The sequence below is a fragment of the Hypanus sabinus genome, chromosome 6, assembly GCF_030144855.1.
Source record: "Hypanus sabinus isolate sHypSab1 chromosome 6, sHypSab1.hap1, whole genome shotgun sequence".
Taxonomy (NCBI): domain Eukaryota; kingdom Metazoa; phylum Chordata; class Chondrichthyes; order Myliobatiformes; family Dasyatidae; genus Hypanus; species Hypanus sabinus.
This window is the reverse complement of record NC_082711.1, coordinates 14,491,518-14,510,657: the sequence shown is the minus strand read 5'-3', so window position 1 is coordinate 14,510,657 and position 19,140 is coordinate 14,491,518. Positions and strand designations below refer to the sequence as shown.

The 19,140-nt window shown below is 39.0% G+C and overlaps 1 protein-coding gene across 8 annotated transcripts in view; it reads left to right on the top strand.

Moving 5' to 3' along the window:
- The window catches only part of sec22c (SEC22 homolog C, vesicle trafficking protein), a 46,446-nt gene that overhangs the window by 14,932 nt on the left and 12,374 nt on the right, over positions 1 to 19,140 (top strand). For all 8 annotated transcript variants that reach the window (XR_009512565.1, XR_009512564.1, XR_009512567.1 and 5 more), the window contains exons 4-6: positions 1,609 to 1,788; positions 8,741 to 8,859; positions 18,409 to 18,474. Coding sequence is in view for 4 of the 8 variants with exons in the window: in XM_059971733.1 (XP_059827716.1) it covers positions 1,609 to 1,788; positions 8,741 to 8,859; positions 18,409 to 18,474 (365 nt within the window). In the remaining 4 variants the exon portion in view is untranslated. The remainder of the gene's footprint in view (positions 1 to 1,608; positions 1,789 to 8,740; positions 8,860 to 18,408; positions 18,475 to 19,140) is intronic.

Here is a 19,140-nt window from a genome sequence, read left to right as displayed (position 1 = left end):
TAACCAATTAACCTTCTAATCATACCTCTTTTAGAGTGTGGGAGGAAACTGGAGCTGCTGGAGGAAATTCACAGAAGGATGGGGAAAACATACAAACTCCTTACAGGCAGCGACAGAATTGAACCCATGTCGCAGGTGCTGTAGTAGCGCTATGCTAACTGCCACGCAACTGTGCTCCTTTTGTTGGACACTGTAATCTTTTATTGTTAAGAGTCTCCAGATCAGGGAGCAGAGAGCATAGGGTTAAGGTGAGAGGGAAGTGATTTAGTGCCCCCCTCCTCTTCACCATTTCCCATCCCCTTTTTCCTCTCTCACCTTATCTCCTTGCCCACCAGTCGCCTCCCTCTGGTGCTCCTCCCCACTTTCTTTCTTTCATGGCCTTCTGTCCTCTTCCATCAGATTCCCCCTTTTCCAGCCCTGTATCTCATTCACCAATTTACTTTCTAGCTCTTTACTTCATCTTTCCCCCTTCAGGTTTCACCTATCACCTTGTGTTTCTCTCTCCCTTCCCCCCCCCCCACCTTTTAAATCCACTCCTAAGCCTTTTTTCTGCAGTTCTGCTGAAGGGTCTTGGCCCAAAACGTTGACTGTACTCTTTTACATATATGCTGTCTGGCCTGCTGAGTTCCTCCAGCATTTTGTGTGTGTTGCTCGGATTTCCAGCATCTGCAGATTTTCCCTTGTTTGTGAAAGCCAGTCCAATAATGGCATTTAAAAGATGTCTGGATGAATAAATGGATAGGAAAAGTTTACAGGGATATGGGCCAAACACAGGTATGTTGAACTAGCTAAATTGGTAATCTTGGTCTGCGTGTCCCAGTTTGAGCGAAGGGTTGGTTTCCATGCTAGTGACTGTAACACTTTGACCCTGTGTACTAGTTATTAAGTTAATTGGCTACTATAATTGACCACTATGGTAGTAGGAGAATTGGGGAAAGTTAATTGGCTTTTGAGAGAGAATAATTGTAAGGAAATAAGAGAATGACAGTGATGGGATTTCTCCTTGAGCCTGCATATATTTGATGAGTTGAATAGCCTCCTTCTTTCCCAAAGAAATGTGGGAAATTACCCTTATTTGAACTGCCATTCTGGTGATGCATGGTCATTTGATTTACTGTCACCTTCTTGTCAGCTTGAACCAGTCTGGCCATTCTCCTCCCTCTTATTAACAAGATGTTTTCCCCACAGAACTGCTGCTCACTGGATATGTTTTGGTTTTCTTTGCACCATTCTCTGTAAACTGTAAAGACTGTCCTGTGTGAAAATCCCAGGAGAGCAGCAGTTTCTGAGGTACTCAAACCACCCTGTCTGGCACCAGCAATCATTCCACGGTCAAAGTCACTTAGATCACATTTCTTCCCAATTCTGATGTTTGGTCTGAACAATTGGACCTCTTGACTATGTCCACATGCTTTTATGCATTAAGTGGCTGCCACATGATTGGCTCATTATATATTTGCGTTAATGAACAGGTGTACAGATGTACCTAATAAAGTGACCACTGAGTGTACTATGCATGTAGACAGGTATTCTATTTAGCCATTTATTCTTATTCCTTATTATGTTATTTGATGGGTTTAAACTTAAGTACATTTTGTTCAATTGCAGACAGTGTGATACAGAAGATAAAATGGCATTATAACTATTCAAACCGCCCATCTTTAAAGATCAGTGTGACAAATATCCAGAGGGAGCTGAAGGTGACGCCACCCCGACAGGTGAATCTGGATGATATTGTGGTTACCAATGGGATTCTTAATGGAAACCTGCATTTATGTTCTGGATCTGGTAAGCTGAGATCAGGCACCGCTGTATGAAATGTCTGATATTCATTTAATTAAAATGCTATGATTGAGATCTTGTCATTAATGCTTGCTGATTGCTCTAGCAGGGTCTCGGCCCGAAAAGTTTACTGTTTATTCCTCTTTGTAGGTGCTGCCTGGCCTGCTGAGTCCCTCCAGCATTTTGTGTGTGTGACCCTGGATTCCCAGCATCTGCTGAGTCTGTTGTGTTTATAACACAGATGAAGGCCATTTGATCCAGTTGTTCCATGCAGACTCCCAGTACAGAATTTGCATATAGGCCCATTCCCAAGATTAAAATTCCATGAGTCTAATTTGACTTTTCCATGAATGTATTGAAGTCTTAGGTGAGGGGCATATTGGTTCAGCATTAAATATATTACGCACTCAGCATTCCAAGATGTTGACGTCTCCATACAGCATACAGTGCGGATGGAGTATGATGTGAGAAGCATAGAAACAGGACCTTTGGCCCAACTTGTTCACACTCACCCAGATGCCTATCAATGCTAATCCAGTTTGCCTGTGTTTGGTCAATATCCCTCTAAAGCTTAGAGTCTAAACCTTTCCTATCCATGTATTTTTTAGGACTTACAAGCATTTTGAGAAGCATAGTCTTACTAAGGTTAGTTAACATGGCTTTGAGAGGTGCTGATTGTGCCACACAATTCTGATTGAGTTTTTCAAGGAGATACTAAAACAAATGTTGATGGTAGAGCAGTAGATGTGGTGTATATGGATTTTAGTAAGGCATTCAATAAGGTTTCCTATGATAAGTCCATCCAGAAAGTCAGGAGGCATGGGATCCCTGGAAACTTGCCCTCATAGATGTGGAATTGGCTTGTCTACAGGAGGCAGAGGGTGGAGGTAGATGGAGCATGTTCTGCCTGGAGACCAGTGAATTAATAGTGATGTTTTGCTGGATCTGTTCTGGGGCTTCTGTGATTTTTATAAATGATTTAAATCAGGAAGGTGGGCTAGTAAGTTTGCAGATGACTCAATGCTTGGTGGAATTGTGCGTAGAGTAGGGGGTTATCATATGTTACAATGGCATAAAGACAGGATGCAGAGCTGGATTGAGGAATGGCAGATGGAGTTCAATCCAGAAAAGTCTGAAGTGATACGCTTTGGAAGATCGAACTTGAAGGCAAAATACAGAGTTAATGACAGGATTCTTACCAGTGTAGAGGGACAGAGGGATCTTTGGGGTCTCATTTCATAGATACTTCAAAGTTATGGCACAAGTTGGTAGGGTGGTTAAGAAAACATATGGTGTACTGGTCTTCACTCATCAAGGGATTCACTTCAAGAACGAGGTAATGCTGCAGTTCTATAAAACTCTGGTTGGACCACACTTGGAGTTTTGTGTTCTTTTCTATCACTTCATTATAAAGATGTGGAAGCTTTAGAAAGTGTGCAGAAGAGATTTACCAGGAGAATAAGGTTGGGCAAGCTACGGCTTTTCTCTCTGGAGCAAAGGAAGATGTGAGGCCTCTTCATAGAAGTTTATCAGATGGGTAGCACAGGTAGTGTGGGCAACCAGTGCTTTTTACCCCAGGGTGGCAATGCCGGAGGACATATTCTTAAAGTGAGTGGAGGGAAGATTAAAGGGAATATCAGAGGTAAAATTTTTTGTTTACACGGAGAGTGATAGATGCCTGGAACACACTGCCAACAGTAGTGATGGAGGCAGATGCATTGGGGCATTTAAAAGACTCTTAGGCAACGAATGAAAGAAAAATGGAGAGCTGTGTTTGAGGGAAAGTTTAGATTGATCGTGGAGTACATTTAATCAGCATCTTGGACTGAAGGGCCTGTACTGTGCTATACTGTTCTAAGTATCCATGTTAACTGGACTGGAGGATATGAATTATATGGAGAGACTTGATAGATTGGAGCTTTTTCACAGAGAGGTCATCTTACAAAAGTTTATAAAATCACAAGGAGCATAGATAAGATTAATTGCCATAGATTTTTTTCCAGTGTATGGGAATATAAAACAATAGGCTTCGATTTAAGTTGAGAGGGATAAGATTGAAAGGATCTAAAAGAAAATAAATTCGTACAGCATGGTGGGTTTATAGAATGAGTTGCCAGAGGAAGTAGTGAAGGAGGCACAATCAAAAGATTTTTAGATTGGGTAGAAAAGGTTTTGAGGGATGTCAGTCAGATGCAGGCAAATGTGCCTAGGTCAGCTCTACGACTATGGCTGACAAATTGCTAAAATGTCTCTTGAATTTGTAATTGTATCTGCCTCTACCAATTGCTGTGGCAGCTTGTTCCACGTACCCACCACACTTGGCGGCCCTTTTGCATCTTGATGTTTTGGTTGGTTACTATTTTGAGGTATGTTGAGGAATGTAACTCCTTACCAGTGTCTTTTTTTCATAGATACATTTTCAGCCAGCCTCACGTGTGGTACTTAAAGGAAATGAGAACAACAATGAACATTTGCTTTTCTCACTTTGTGATTGTGTCATTCTGTGATAAAACTTCCAAGCAGTGGTGGTGACATAACACCTCAGTCTTGCATCTCCCAGTTCCTTGGGGTGTACTGCAGAGAAACTCCTCTGCTCCATCTGCTTCTCAGCTTTGGAATGTACTGTTTAGAAACCAAGGCATCCACATTCTTTGATTCCATTCTTGCTGCTTCTCCAGAATATATTAAAACTATTACACATAGAGCAATACAGTACAGTACAGGCCCTTTCACCCATGATGTTGTGCTGACCTTTTAACCTACTCTAAGATCACTCTAACCTTTCCTTCCTACGTAAACTTTTGATTAGGATTCTACCAATGTTCTGCAAAAATTCTGAAAACAAGTTGGGAGAACATTCAAGTTCCAAGAATGTGTTTCTGTTTGATAATGCCTCAACGGCTCGGACACAGCAGCCACTTTGTGTATTTGTTTGTCCTGTTGTTTTTCTTACGATTGCAGGTCACTGCTGGATACTAAGAACATCAGTTACTGCAGGACTATCCCATCAATATGTTGCTCGATAACTATGCAGTTAAACTTATTGAGTACAGTTGTTGTGTTGTCGCATGGACTTGTTGAGTACTGTTCTACCAAAAAGGTGCGCAGTGCAAGTGAATGTCTTGGATGTTTTTATAGTGATTGCAAGACTCCGTTAATCCTGCCATGGATGGTCCCAAGCCCGGGTGTGAAAAGAGAAGGTTTGGGCATGGGGCTAGCAACCCCATCCTATAAAAATCCAATGCTACAGAAACACTAGCAGAGGCTCCAAACACCTCATCCCTGGGAAGGAAAGGAGACCTGGATAACTTGAAAGACTGGCCTACATAGAAGAGTTCCTTTATCCTAATGTATCTCCCTTTACCAACACCCCTGGCAGGATATTCCACACAACCACCACTCTCTCTGTAAAGAATTTGCATCCGATATACACCCCCCTTCCCCCCCACTTATTGTGGAGTAGCAGTGGACAACTCAGTTCTTTGAGCATGTAGAGCAGCCTTTGTTTTTAATTCCTGTGCACAACACTGTAGAGTATTGATAACTTTATTTGTTCTGTCAGTGCATTGAAATAGCAGCTTACAATGGGTAGGATCTTTCATACTGGCAGACCTTGTGCAGAGTTTCAAGCTGTAACGTCAGCTGCCCCTCCACAGATGCTGTTGACCTGCTGAGTTCAGAGTCAATCAGGATTAATATCGCCAGCATATGTTGCGAAATTGGTTAACTTGGCAGCAGCAGTACATGTTAATATAGAGGAAATGATTAAGTAAATCAATTACAGTAAGTATATATATTCAATAGTTAAAGATAATACAAAAACAGAAATAATATTAAAACCGGCAGTGTAAATCTAAAGCTGAGGTAGTGTTCATGTGTTCAATGACCATTTAGGAATCGGATGGCAGAGGGGAAGAAGCTGTTTCTGAATCACTTGAGTGTGTGCCTTCAAGATTCTGTACCTCCTTGCTGACGGTAATAATGAGAAGAAGGCATGTCCTGGGTGATGGAGGTCCTTAATAGTGGACATCATCTTTTCAAGGCACCGCTCCTTGAAGATGTCTTGAGGAAGGATATACTGGCTTTAGAGGCAGTGCTGAGGAGGTTCACCAGGTTGATTCCGGGGATGAAGGGGTTAACCTATGAGGAGAGATTGAGTCGCCTGGGACTATATTCTCTGGAATTCAGAAGAATGAGAGGGGATCTTATAGAAACATACAAAATTTTGAAAGGGATAGTTAAGATAGAAGAAGGAAAGTTGTTTTCATTGGTAGGTGAGACTAGAACTAGCAGACGTTGCCTCAAGATTCAGGGGAGAAGATTTAGGACGGAGATGAGGGGAAACTGTTTTTTCCAGAGAGTGGTGAATCTGTGGAATTCTCTGCCCAGGGAAGCAGTTGAGACTTCATCACTAAATATATTTAAGAAATTGTTAGATAGATTTTTACATAGTTAAGGAATTAAGGGTAATGGAGAAAAGGCAGGTAGATGGAACTGAGTTTATGGACAGATCAGCCATGATCTTATTGACTGGCGGGGCAGGTTCGATGGGCGAGATGGCTGACTCCTGCTCCTATCTCTTATGTTCTTATACTACAGAGGCTAGTTCCCAAGATGGAGCTGACTAATTTGACAACTTCCCGTAACTTCTTTTGATCCTATGCAGTAGCACCCCCCCCTCCCATACCAAACAGTGACGCAGCCTGTTAGAATATGCTCCACGGTACATCTATAGACATTTGTGAGTGGTTTTGGTGACATAGCAAATCTCCTCAAACTCTTATTGTCTTGCCGCCTTTCATAGCTGCTTTGATATGTTGGGATTAGATCCTCAGAGATCTCGACACCAAGGAACTTGAAAGCGCACACTCTCTCCGCTTCTGATCCTTCTCTGAGGATTGATTTCGTGTTCCCTCGGCTTACCCTTAGTGTGCTGTCAAATCACAGGACTAAGAAAGTGGGTTATTTTCTACAGGAGTATGTATGTTGCAAGATGTCTATGGAAATACAGGGAAGAAGTCAGAGCAAATTCCCAACCAAGTGATTCTGTGTCAATGTTTCTATGTTAGGCACACTATTGAAGTCAAAAGAAGTGGCAGATGCTGGAATCTGTAGCACCAAACAGGTGGAGGAACTCTGCAGGCTGGCAGATTCCATGGGGTGAAAAGCATTGTCCTGAGGCAGGGTTTTGCCCTGAAATGTTGACATTTTCTCTCTCCCCACAGATGCTGAGTATCTCCAGAAGATTGTAGATTGTTTGCTACTAATAACTTGTCTCTGTTACCGACAGATGTGAATGGATAGGATTCGGTTTTGCATAGTAAAATAAGTGGCACACTCGATCGGGGCTTGGCATATATATATATATATCGGTTGACAAAAAATAGGACTGTCAGAACAAGAGAAAAGTTAACTGGTTGGGCAGGTTGGAGGGACTTGAGAAGGAATAAATAAACTCAACTTCTGCCTTGGACAGACCATTAAACTGCGCCAGTTATGGTCGAAATGAGATGCAGATGCTGGAACCTAGGACCAATAAACAATTTACTGAAGAAACTCAGCAGGTTGAGCAGTAGTTTATAGTTGTAGAACACTATAGTGCAGAAGCAGGCCCTTTGGCCTACCTAGTCTGTGTCAAACTATTAATCTGCCTAAACCATACCTGAACCCTGGCCCTCCATGCCCTTCCCATCCATGTTGAAATTGAACCCATTTCTGCCACTTCTGCTGGCAGCTCGTTCCACACTCCCACCACTCTCTGAGTGAAGTTCTCCCTCATGTTCCACTTAAAATTCCTCCTTTCGCCCTTAACCTGTTTGTAGTCTTAGCCAACCTCAGTGAAAAAAGCATTCTCACATTTATCCTATCTAGTTCCTCATAATTTTGCAGGCAATTATGAGGATTGTTTGATATTATACTTGTCTCTCTTCGTTATCAATGGATGCAAACCCTGCCTGAGTGGATTTGGGGTGCATTAAAAAAATGCCTGGCACCCTAGACTGGGGCCTGACATATACAATATATTGGTTGACAGAACGTTGGTGGAGCTGTCAGAACAAGAGAAAAATTAAATGATTGGGAAGGTTTGGAAGGGTTTGACAAGGAATAAATCTGCACCTCAACACATAAACATGCTTTCTGCCTTGGACAGATATAAACTACCTTTAAAGTGTGCCAGTTACACTGTTGAATCGTTGAGTAAGCACAGCACTTACAGAGAGCATTCTGTGGCGAGCACCGTGGAGGGCATTCTGACTGGTTGCATCACTGTGGTATGGAGGCATCAACGCACAGGTTCAGAAAAAGCTGCAGAGGATTGTAAACTCAACCAGCCTCCCTACTATCGAGAACATCTTCCAAAGTTGATGCATCAAGAAGGTGGCATCCATAATGAAGGAACCTCACCACCCAGAATATGCCCTCTTCTCATTACTGCCATCAGGGAAGAGGTACAAGAGCCTGAAAAGAGACACTTGACGTTTTAGGAACAGCTTCTTCCTCACCTCCATCAGATACCTGAATGGACCATGAAGTCTCACTGTTTTTCTCTCTGTTTACACTTCTTAAGTATTTTTTAATATTTCTTATTGTAACTTATAATGATTTTTAATGTATTACACTGTAGAAGGTAGGTCGCATCTGGAATTATTTTTGGGTAGCAGATGATTTCCTTCCACGCCACTCTGATGTATTGGGAAATTGCGTACTAGGCAAGTTACAGCAGTGGTTTGCCATTGCCTTCTGCCGGCTGAGTTTTTTCTTAACGGGAGCTGGCTGGATTCGAACTTGGGACCTCTCGCCCCAAAGTCCAGAGTTGACGCCACTATGCCACCAGCTGGCCTATTACACTACTGCTCTGCAAAACAACAAATTTCATGACATGTCAGTGATAATAAACCTGATTCTGATTCATTACAGCAAATTGTTTCTGATAAAATCTTGATTTATTTACCCTCAGCACCCAGCTACAGACTGGAGCCTGTGAGTGCAGTTGGGATCCTGTCGGTTTTCCTTAATATTGTATGTGGAGCTCTCAATTTAATCCGTGGAGTTCACCTCATCGAACACAACTTCCAGGTAAATGCAATGTAGCTACTTACATAAAACCTGAAGCAGCTGGTTGCTTTCTGTTTTGCTTACTTCATCCCATTTCCCCCACCGCCTAAAGGAGTTACTAAAGCTCACCAGGTCATTTGTGAATTACACAAACAAAATGCTGGAGGAATTCAACAGGTCAGGCAGCATCTACAGTATGGAGAAGAATAAAGAGTTGATGTTTCAGGTGAAGACCTTTCATCAGAACTGGAAAAGAAGAGTGAAGAAGTCGGAATAAAGTGTGAGGAAGGGAAGGCTGTAAGCTGGAAGGTGATAGGTGAAACCAGGTGAGGCAGGAAGGTAGCTGGCAGGGGGGAAAGGGAGATGAAGTGAGAAGCTGCGAGGTGATTGGTGGAAAAGATTAAGGGCTGAAGAAGAAGGAATCTGATAGGAGAGGAGAAAGGGAAGAAGGAGGGAACACCAGAGGGAGGTGATCAACAGGTGAGGAGAAGACAAAGGGTAAGTGGGAGCCAGAATGGGGAATGGAGAAGGGGAGGAGTAGAAATTACAGGAAGTTAAGAGAAATTGCTGTTCATGCTGTTAAGGATAGAGTCTAATCAGATGAAATAATGAGGCATTGCTCCTCCAACCTGAGAGTGATTTCTGGCATCTGCAGAACCTCTTGTGTTCAGGTCATTTGTGACAACCTTTTCTCCCAGAAATTATGTGATGGTCACATAATTTGGTGTTTATTTTAATATACAGTGCATATAAAAAGTGTTACCCCCCCCCTGGAAAATTTAATATTCTATTGTTTTACAACATTGAATCACAGTAGATTTAATTTGGCCTTTTTGACACACACAACAGAAAAAGACTCTTCCACGTCAAAGTGAAAACAGATCTCTACTAAGTGATCTAAATTTATTACAAATTAAAAACACAAAATAATTGATTGCATAAGTATTCACCCCTCCCCCCCTTAATATGACACACCAAATTATCACTGGCACAGCCAATTGGTGAGAGAAATCACATAATTAGTTAAATGGAGATCTGTTTTTGGAGACTTGTGTGCTGTCAAGATGTTTTAAGTGATTGCAGTAAAAATACCCCTGTGTCTGGAAGGTCCAACCACTGATGAGTCAGTATCCTGGCAAAAACTACACCATGAAAACAAAAAAATTCCAAGTAACTCCACAAAAAGATTATTGAAAAGCACAAATCAGGAGATGGATACAAGAAAATTTCGAAGTCACTAAATATCCCTTGGAGTACAGTTAAATACTCAAGAAATGGAAAGAATATGGCACAGCTGTAGATCAGCCTAGAGCAGCCGTCCTTAAAAACTGAGTGACTGCAAGAAGGGGAATGGTGAGGGAAGCCACCAAGAGACCTATGACAACTCTGGAGAAGTTACAAGCTGCAGTGGCTGAGATGGGAGAGACTGCACAATCAACAACTTCTCACCTATCAACAAGCCCAGGTGCTTCACAAGTCGCAGCTTTGTGAGAGAGTGGCAAAGAGAAAGCCGCTGTTGAATAAAACTCACATGAAATCTTGGCTAAAGTTTGCCAGAAGGCATGTGAGAGACTGAAGTCAGCTGGAAGAAGTTTTTATGGTCTGATGAAACCAAGATTGAGCTTTTTGGCCTTTAGACTATACAGTATGTTTGGTGTAAGCCAAACACCGCACATAATCAAAAACACACCATTCCTACCACGAAGCATGATGGTCGCTGCATTATACTGTGGGGATACTTCACTGCAGCAGATTTTGGGAGGCTTGTGAAGGTAGAGGGTAAAATGGATGCAGCAGAGTACAGGGAAATCCTGGAGGAAAATCTGATGCAGTCTGCAAGAGAACTGTGACTTGGGAAAAGTATTGTTTTCTAGCAGGACAATGATGCCAAGCATGAAGCCAAAGCTATGCAGGAATGGCTTAAAAACAACGAAGTTAATGTCTGGGAGTGGCCAAATCAGGGTCCAGACCTCAATCCAATTAAGAATTTGTGGCTGGATTTGAAAAGGGCTGTTCACTCATAATCCCCATGCAATCTGACAGAGCTTGAGCAGTTTTGTAAAGAATGGGGAAAAATTGTGGTGTCCAGATGTGCAAAGCTGATGGAGGCCTATCCACACAGACTCAAGACTGTAATTGCTGCCAAAAGTGCATCTATAAATACTGACGTGAAGGAGATGAATATTTATGCAATCACTTTGGAAGCACAAGTTTATAATATTAAGTGTTATATTAGGATCAATTTCCCAGCTCATTTTTATAGGGTTTCGTATTTTACCATGCCGCTTCAATCAATATATTAAGTACATCCATCACTAAGGACCCTCCACCACCTAGGACATTCCCTCTTCTTGTTACTACCATCAGTTAGGAGGTATAGCAGCCTGAAGACCGACACTCAAAAGTTTTAGGAATAGCTTCTTCTCTGCCATCAGATTTCTGAACGGTCCCTGAACCCATGCACCTCAGTATTCTGTCTTTCTTTCTAAATCTTTTTATTAATATTAGTAATATGGACAGAATACAGATGATATATTGATAAAGAAATTACCAACATACACATTCCATTACATATGAAAAAAAACATACATAATAGTTACAATATAAATGAGTTTACCAAGACATAAGCCATAAGATATATATATGGACATAGTAAATCTAAATATTTCATAATGTATAATATAAAAAAAAAGAAAAAAGAAAAAAAAATTTATATAATGCAAAACTAACTAATCTAATCTAATAACTATAACTAATAAGTAATATAAAAGAAAAAAAACAAAAGAGAAGGAAAAAAAAAGTGGGCTGTTTATAATATCTCACAAAAATAAGTATTCATCAATGCCGTCACTTCCGGTCCTCTCAAAATACATAAGCTAAAAGCTGGGAAATCAAATGTACTTGGCACAGGGTCATATTACATCATATGAAAATGTTGAATAAATGGTCTCCATAACTTTTCAAATTTAATAGAAGTCTCAAAAGTACCACTTCTAATTTTTTCTAAATTTAAACATAACATAGTTTGAGAGAACCAATTAAATACAGTGGGAGGATCAATTTCTTTCCAATTCAACAATATAAATCTTCTAGCCATCAGAGTTAGAAATGCAATCATTGGACGGGCTGAAGAAGATAAATGCTGTGAATCTAACATTGGTAAACCAAAAATTGCGGTAATAGGATGAGGTTGTAAATCAATATTCAAAACCGCAGAAATAATATCAAAAATATCTTTCCAATATTTCTCCAAAAATGAACACGACCAAAACATGTGAGTTAAAGACGCAATTTCAGAATGACATCTATCACAAATAGGACTTATATGAGAGTAAAAATGAGCTAATTTATCCTTGGACGTATGGGCCCTATGTACAACCTTAAATTGTATTAGTGAATGTTTGGCACAAAACGATGATGTATTAACTAATTGAAGAATTCTATCCCAATTCTCACTAGAAATACTAAAACTAAGCTCTCTTTCCCAATCCTGTTTAGTCTTATAAAGAGGCTCTAAACGTATCTTCATAATTATATTATAAAGTTTTGAAATAAGCCCTTTTTGAAAAGGGTCTAATTCAAATAAACTCTCCAAAGTATCTGAAGGCACAAAATTTGGAAACGTAGAGAGTACAGAACTTAAAAAATGTCTAATCTGTAAATATCTAAAAAAATGAAATCTCGGCAAGTTATATTTGTTGGATAATTGTTCAAAAGACATGAAACAATTATCTAAAAATAAATCAGAAAATCTTAGTAATCCCTTAGTTTTCCAAGCTGAATAAGCTTGATCTATAATGGAAGGGTGAAAAAAACAATTAGATACAATAGGACTATTTAAAACGAATTGAGTCAACCCAAAAAATCTCCGAAATTGAAACCATATACGCAATGTATGTTTAACTATCGGGTTGTCAATTCGTTTCGGCAATTTAGAAAGAGCAAAAGGGAGAGAAGTCCCTAAAATAGAACCCAAAGCATAAGCTGATACCGATTTAGTTTCTAAACTCACCCAACAAGGGCCAAAAGATCCACCCCCATCTTTCAACCAGCATAACAAATATCTAATATTAACTGCCCAATAGTAAAATCTGAAATTAGGTAATGCTAACCCGCCTTCCTTTTTTGTCTTCTGTAAATATGTTTTACCTAACCTGGGATTTTTATTCTGCCATATATATGAAGAAATTTTAGAGTCAACATTAGTAAAAAAAGATTTCGGGATAAAAATTGGTATCGCTTGAAAAATATATAAAAACTTAGGTAAAATAACCATCTTAATAGCATTAATCCTACCTATTAGGGATAGAGACAAAGGTGACCACTTAGTAAACAAACCTTTAATCTGATCAATTAAGGGTAAAAAATTAAATCCAAATAAATCTTTATGGTTCTTTGTGATTTTGATCCCTAAATAAGTAAAAGAGTCATTAACTAATTTAAAGGGTAAATTTCCATAAATTGGGACCCGTTTATTTAATGGAAACAATTCACTTTTATTAAGATTTAACTTATACCCAGAAAACTCACTAAATTGAGCCAATAATGATAAAACTGCTGGAATGGATTTCTCCGGGTTAGAAATGAATAGTAATAAATCATCTGCATACAAAGATAACTTATGAATATCTGTCCCACGATTAATACCCAAAATATCCTGTGATTGTCTGATGGCAATTGCCAAAGGTTCTAAGGCAATGTTAAATAGTAATGGACTAAGAGGACATCCCTGTCTAGTGCCCCGAAATAGGCGAAAAAAGGGAGATCTTTGATTATTGGTAACCACTGAGGCTACTGGAGTATGATAAATCAATTTAATCCATGATATAAATATCGGACTAAAATTAAACTTCTCCGACACATTAAATAAGTAAGGCCATTCAACTCTGTCAAATGCTTTCTCCGCATCTAATGAAATCACGCATTCTGAAGTATCATGTGAGGGAGTATAAACAATATTCAACAATCTCCTAATGTTAAAAAAAGAATAACGATTTTTAATAAAGCCAGTTTGATCATCTGAAATAATTTTGGGTATTACCTTCTCCAATCTAGATGCCAGTAACTTAGAAAAAATCTTGGAGTCTACATTCAATAAAGATATAGGTCTATAAGAAGCACAATTAGTAGGGTCTTTATCTTTCTTCAATATTAGTGAAATGGAAGCTCTATAAAAAGATTGTGGCAAATTCCCTAATCTAATGGCCTCCTCAAAAACCTTACCTAACCAAGGGGAAAGAGTAGCGGAAAAAAATTTAAAAAATTCAACTGTATAACCATCTGGACCTGGTGCTTTCCCAGAATTCATTGAGGAAATAGCCCCTTTAATTTCTACATCCGTAATAGGAGTATCCAATATCAAAAGATCATCAGATGATAACCTTGGAAAATTTAATTTCCCAAGAAAATCAGACATGGTATTATAATCTTGAGGAAATTCAGATTGATACAGGGAGGTATAGAAATCTTGAAATGCCTTATTTATCTCATCATGATTAACTGTCAGATTCCCATTCTGCTGACCAATCTTAGTGATTTGACGTTTAACCAGAGCATTCTTCAATTGACTAGCTAACAGTTTACCAGATTTATCACTATGTATATAAAAATCAGATTTAGTTTTCATTAATTGATTTTCAATCGAGGATGTAAGTAATAAACTATGTTCCATTTGAAGTTCAACCCTTTGTTTGTAAAGCTCCTTACTAGGAGCAATCGAATATTTCTTATCAATTTCTTTAATTTTATCAACCAATAAAAGAGTTTCCATCTTGATACGTTTCCTCAAACCAACAGAATAAGAAATAATCTGTCCACGTATATAAGCTTTAAAAGTGTCCCAAAGTGTTCCGCAGGAAATATCATCTGTAGAATTAGTTGAGAAGAAGAAGTCGATCTGCTCCTCCATAAATTTTATAAAGTCAGAGTCTTGCAACAAGGTAGAGTCAAATCGCCATTGTCTAGCATTAAAAGCTGTATCCGTAAATTTCATAGAAAGTAATAACGGAGCATGATCAGAGATAGCTATAATATCATAGTTACAACCGATTACCAATGGAATAAAACGAGTCTACAAAAAAATAATCAATTCTTGAATAAGAGTGATAAACATGTGAGAAAAAAGAAAACTCTTTGTCATTAGGATACCAGAATCTCCAAATATCAAAAACTCCATTGTCAGTCAAAAAAGAGTTAATACAAGTGGCCGACTTATTAGGTAAAGTCTGAATAGATAAAGATTTATCCATCAGAGGATTTAAACAACAATTAAAGTCACCACCCATTATTAACTTATATTCATTTAGATTGGGTAAAGAAGTAAATAAAGACTTAAAAAAGTCAGGACAATCCACATTTGGAGCATAAACATTAACCAAAGCAACTTTTTTATTACAAAGTAAACCTGTAATTAACAAAAATCTGCCATTCGGATCCGAAAAAATATCATGTTGAACAAATGAAATAGAGGAGTCAATAAAAACTGAAACTCCTTTTACTTTAGCATTCGAATTTGCATGATACTGTTGACCCCGCCAAAATCTAAAAAAACAAAATTTGTCCTCCCTCCTCACATGAGTTTCTTGTACAAAAATGATATGAGCATTAAGTCTTTGGAATACTGAAAATCTTCTTTCGTTTAATTGGATGATTTAAACCATTAGTATTCCAAGACACAAAATTAATGGTCTGAGCCATAATTCTATAATCAACCCTTTGGTATAGAAAGGGTTAACCAACTTATAAACTCATGCACCTGGAAGAGGAACAAAAGTAGTGAGAAGACCCGGAAGTGACGACAACACAGACATATTTGAAGTTCAAAAACAGCCCGAATAAAAAAACTAACACAAACTGGTACAAAAAAAATAGAATTAGAAAACAGACCATCCCCCCACCCCCCGAGAAAAAGAGAAAAAGCCAAAATATGACTTAAAAAGAGAAAAAGTAAGACTAATCCTACCCCCATGTCAGCTGAAGAACACTCCATATAAAAAGGATATATATAAAAGAATCACCCCAACTTTAAAAATAAAATCGCTATAATAAAAACCATATTTCTAAGTATAGTTAGTTGTAAAAAGAATAAAAATATAATCACTAAAAAACAATTATAACTCGGGCTCTGGCCCAGACAAAACAAAAAATATTTAAACTGAGATAAGCGATGCATTGTCTGGAAGAAACACGAAAAATATAAACATAATGCCATCTTAAGCAAAACCAAAAATCTTTTCCAAAAAACCACCATCTTAATCAAGGAAAAATTTACCTTCAAAGAATTAAAAATATAACTTCGAAGGAACAAAGTTAATAGACAAGTATGTAGTTAAATGATTAAAGTGTATAAGGCAAAACAATTAACATGACGCAAACACACTTTAACTTGAGTATAAAGTGTAGGATGAACCTACACCAATAACCAGATTATAATTCTGGTTTAAGAGATCGAGAACCATCTTATACGATCAGAATCATTCATTTATTAAAGACTGGTGTCTGTAGCAGTAGGGAAGTTCTCCTCCAGATATTTTCTCGCTTCTGAAGTTGAAAGGAAAACTTGTCGTGGAGCATTCGACGGAGAAATTCGAAGCTTCGCAGGGTATAGAAGCGCAGGTTTCAGATTTTTCTCATAACATTCAGCCATCAACGGTTTAAAAAGAAGCCTTCTTTTTAAAAGATCTGAACTAAAATCTTCGATCAGGCGGAAGGAAACTCGGTGATCAACGCCGAATTCTATGTGCCCGATCAAATAAAGGGGGGTTATTCGGGAAAATTGTCGGAAACGCTTCTTTTAAAAGTTGAGCAAAATATTTCGAAGGGTCATCTTTTTCTATGCCGTCTGGAAGACCAAGTATACGTACGTTCTGTCTTCTGGACCGATTCTCAAAATCGTCACTCTTGGCTTTAAGGGCTTCCATCAGCTTAATGGTCGAAATTAAATCCTGTTGCAGTTTTCCAATAGTCAAATCTCGCTTCCGAGCTTCTTCTTGCAGAGACGCAATAAGAGCTTGTTGCTGTTTAATTACTAAATCCGTCTTAACCATGTACTCTTGAAAAGCCTTTATATCTTCTTTAAAAAATTGTTGTAGTTCAGCAAATTTTTGATCCAAAACCTCCATAAACAATTCAAAAGTTAATGGTGTTTGTTGTGTCGGAGCCTGCTTTTTTCCGTTACCGTTCGGATTACGTCCGGGATCCCGTCCCTTAGACCTGAGAGACATTTCTGTTTGCATATCATCAAAAGTTCACAACAAACGCTTGGCAGTAAATCCAAAAAAAAAAGAATAAAGAAACTTTCGGTATAGGTAAAAATAAGCTGAATAAGGGTGATCAAAGGTTAAAAAAAGTAAAAGTTATGGAGCGAATCCAAAACGGTACTCACTCCATGAGCGTCTCCAGCTGACTCGCACCTCAGTATTCTAGCCTATTTATTTATCTTTATATTGTAACTTGTAATACCTGTCAGGAGTTTGTACGTTCTCCCTGTGGCCATATGGTTTTTCGCTGGGGCCTCCGGTTTCCTCCCACAGTCCAAGGGTGTACTGGTTGGTAGGTTAATCAGTCACTGTAAATTGTCCTGTGATTAGGCGCGGATTAAGTCAGTGGGATTGCTGGGCAGCAGGCCTCAAAGGGCTGGAAGGGCCTATGCCACTCTGTATCTCAGTAAACAAACAAACAAATAAATAAATAACTGCTTATGCTTGCACTGTAGTGCTGCCACAAAACAACAAATTCCATGACTGATGCCAGTGACAATAAATGCAATTGTGATTCTGATATTTAACTTCTGATTTGCCTTTCATTGAAAAGCTGAGATCGAGTGGACATGTGAAGGAAGTTGCCTTTTATGGGGGGCTCCAGGGCCAGAGGGCAGAGCCTCAGAATAGAAAGAAGTCCCTTTAGAACAGAGATGAGAAAGAATTTCCTCAGCCAGGGAGTGGTGAATCTGTGGAATTCATTACCACAAATGGCTGTGGAGGCCAAGTCATTGGGTATATTGAAAGTAGAGTTTGATAGGTCCCTGATTAGGGCATCAAAGGTTACAGAGTGAAAGCAGGAGAAGAGGGTTGAGAGGGATAATAAATCACCTATGATGGAATGGTGAAGCAGGCTCAATGGGCCGAATGACCTAATTCTGCTCTTGTGGCTTATGGCCTAATGGATTTCTGCCTATAGAATTCAACACTCAAGTTTGATTTCTTGATTGTGCTCTACATGCATTGAATGTTTTACCAATTAATATCAGACTGAAATGCATTTCAATTTCATTGTTGGCTATTTTAAAAGCTTTAAGAGTTGCCTTCTTCATTTAATATTTGGTTTGTAGGGACCGTGCATTACCCTTGTCCGTGTTAAATCTCATTCATCATCCTTCCACCCAGATATCTGAGTGTATCAAAATAATAACGGATTATTTGGTTTATGGTGATTCTTGTCACAATAGTACATGGCAAAAAATGGAAATGAGAAGGTCTAGGGCAAGGGCTATCCATTTGTTGAATACTGTATTTCTTGATATGTAATTCAGTGGAAAAATTTTTTGTTTATTATCTCTCTGTTTTTCACTAGGATGGAAATGAAGAAAAGGGATCAGTTGTTGCATTTTTTGTAGCTTTCATTACCTGTGTACTTCAGGTAAGTTAATTTACCTTACATTCCTGTTAAGCTATTAAGTCACTGGAAGTTTGCATACAGGTGCAGGTACTGTAGTTAGGAGGACAAATGGTATGTTAATCTTTATTGTTAAGAGGAACTGAGTGCAAAGGTAAAGTTGTCTTTCAACAATTACAGAGAAAGGACCAAAGCTGTTGCATTGTGTACAGTTCTGGTCTCTCAGTGAAATGATGTAGAACAGTACAACAGGGTATAGGCCGTTTGACCCATGACCAACCCTTTAATCTACACTAAGGTCAATCTAACCCTTCCCTTCCACATGACCCTCCATTTATTTCTTGTCCATGTGCCTATCTAAGAGTCTCTTAACAGTTCATAATGTGCCTGCCTCTACCACCCAACACACTCTGTTTAAAAAAAATCTACCTCAGATATGCTCCCCATACTTTCCTCCAAACACCTTTAAGTTATGTACCTTAAACATCTACGTGCAATAAAGGAATGAAGGGAAATGTTAACAGACTGGTTCCTGAGATGGCAGAGGAGATTGAGTAGGCTTGGGCCACTTAGTTTTCCTTACACTCACCTTAGCCTGCATCAACCTGCTCGTATTTCCTCCTCCACCCACTCCATCACCTAGACACTCCTTCAACTGGTTCCTCCCCAGCATGCCCACCGGACCCCAAT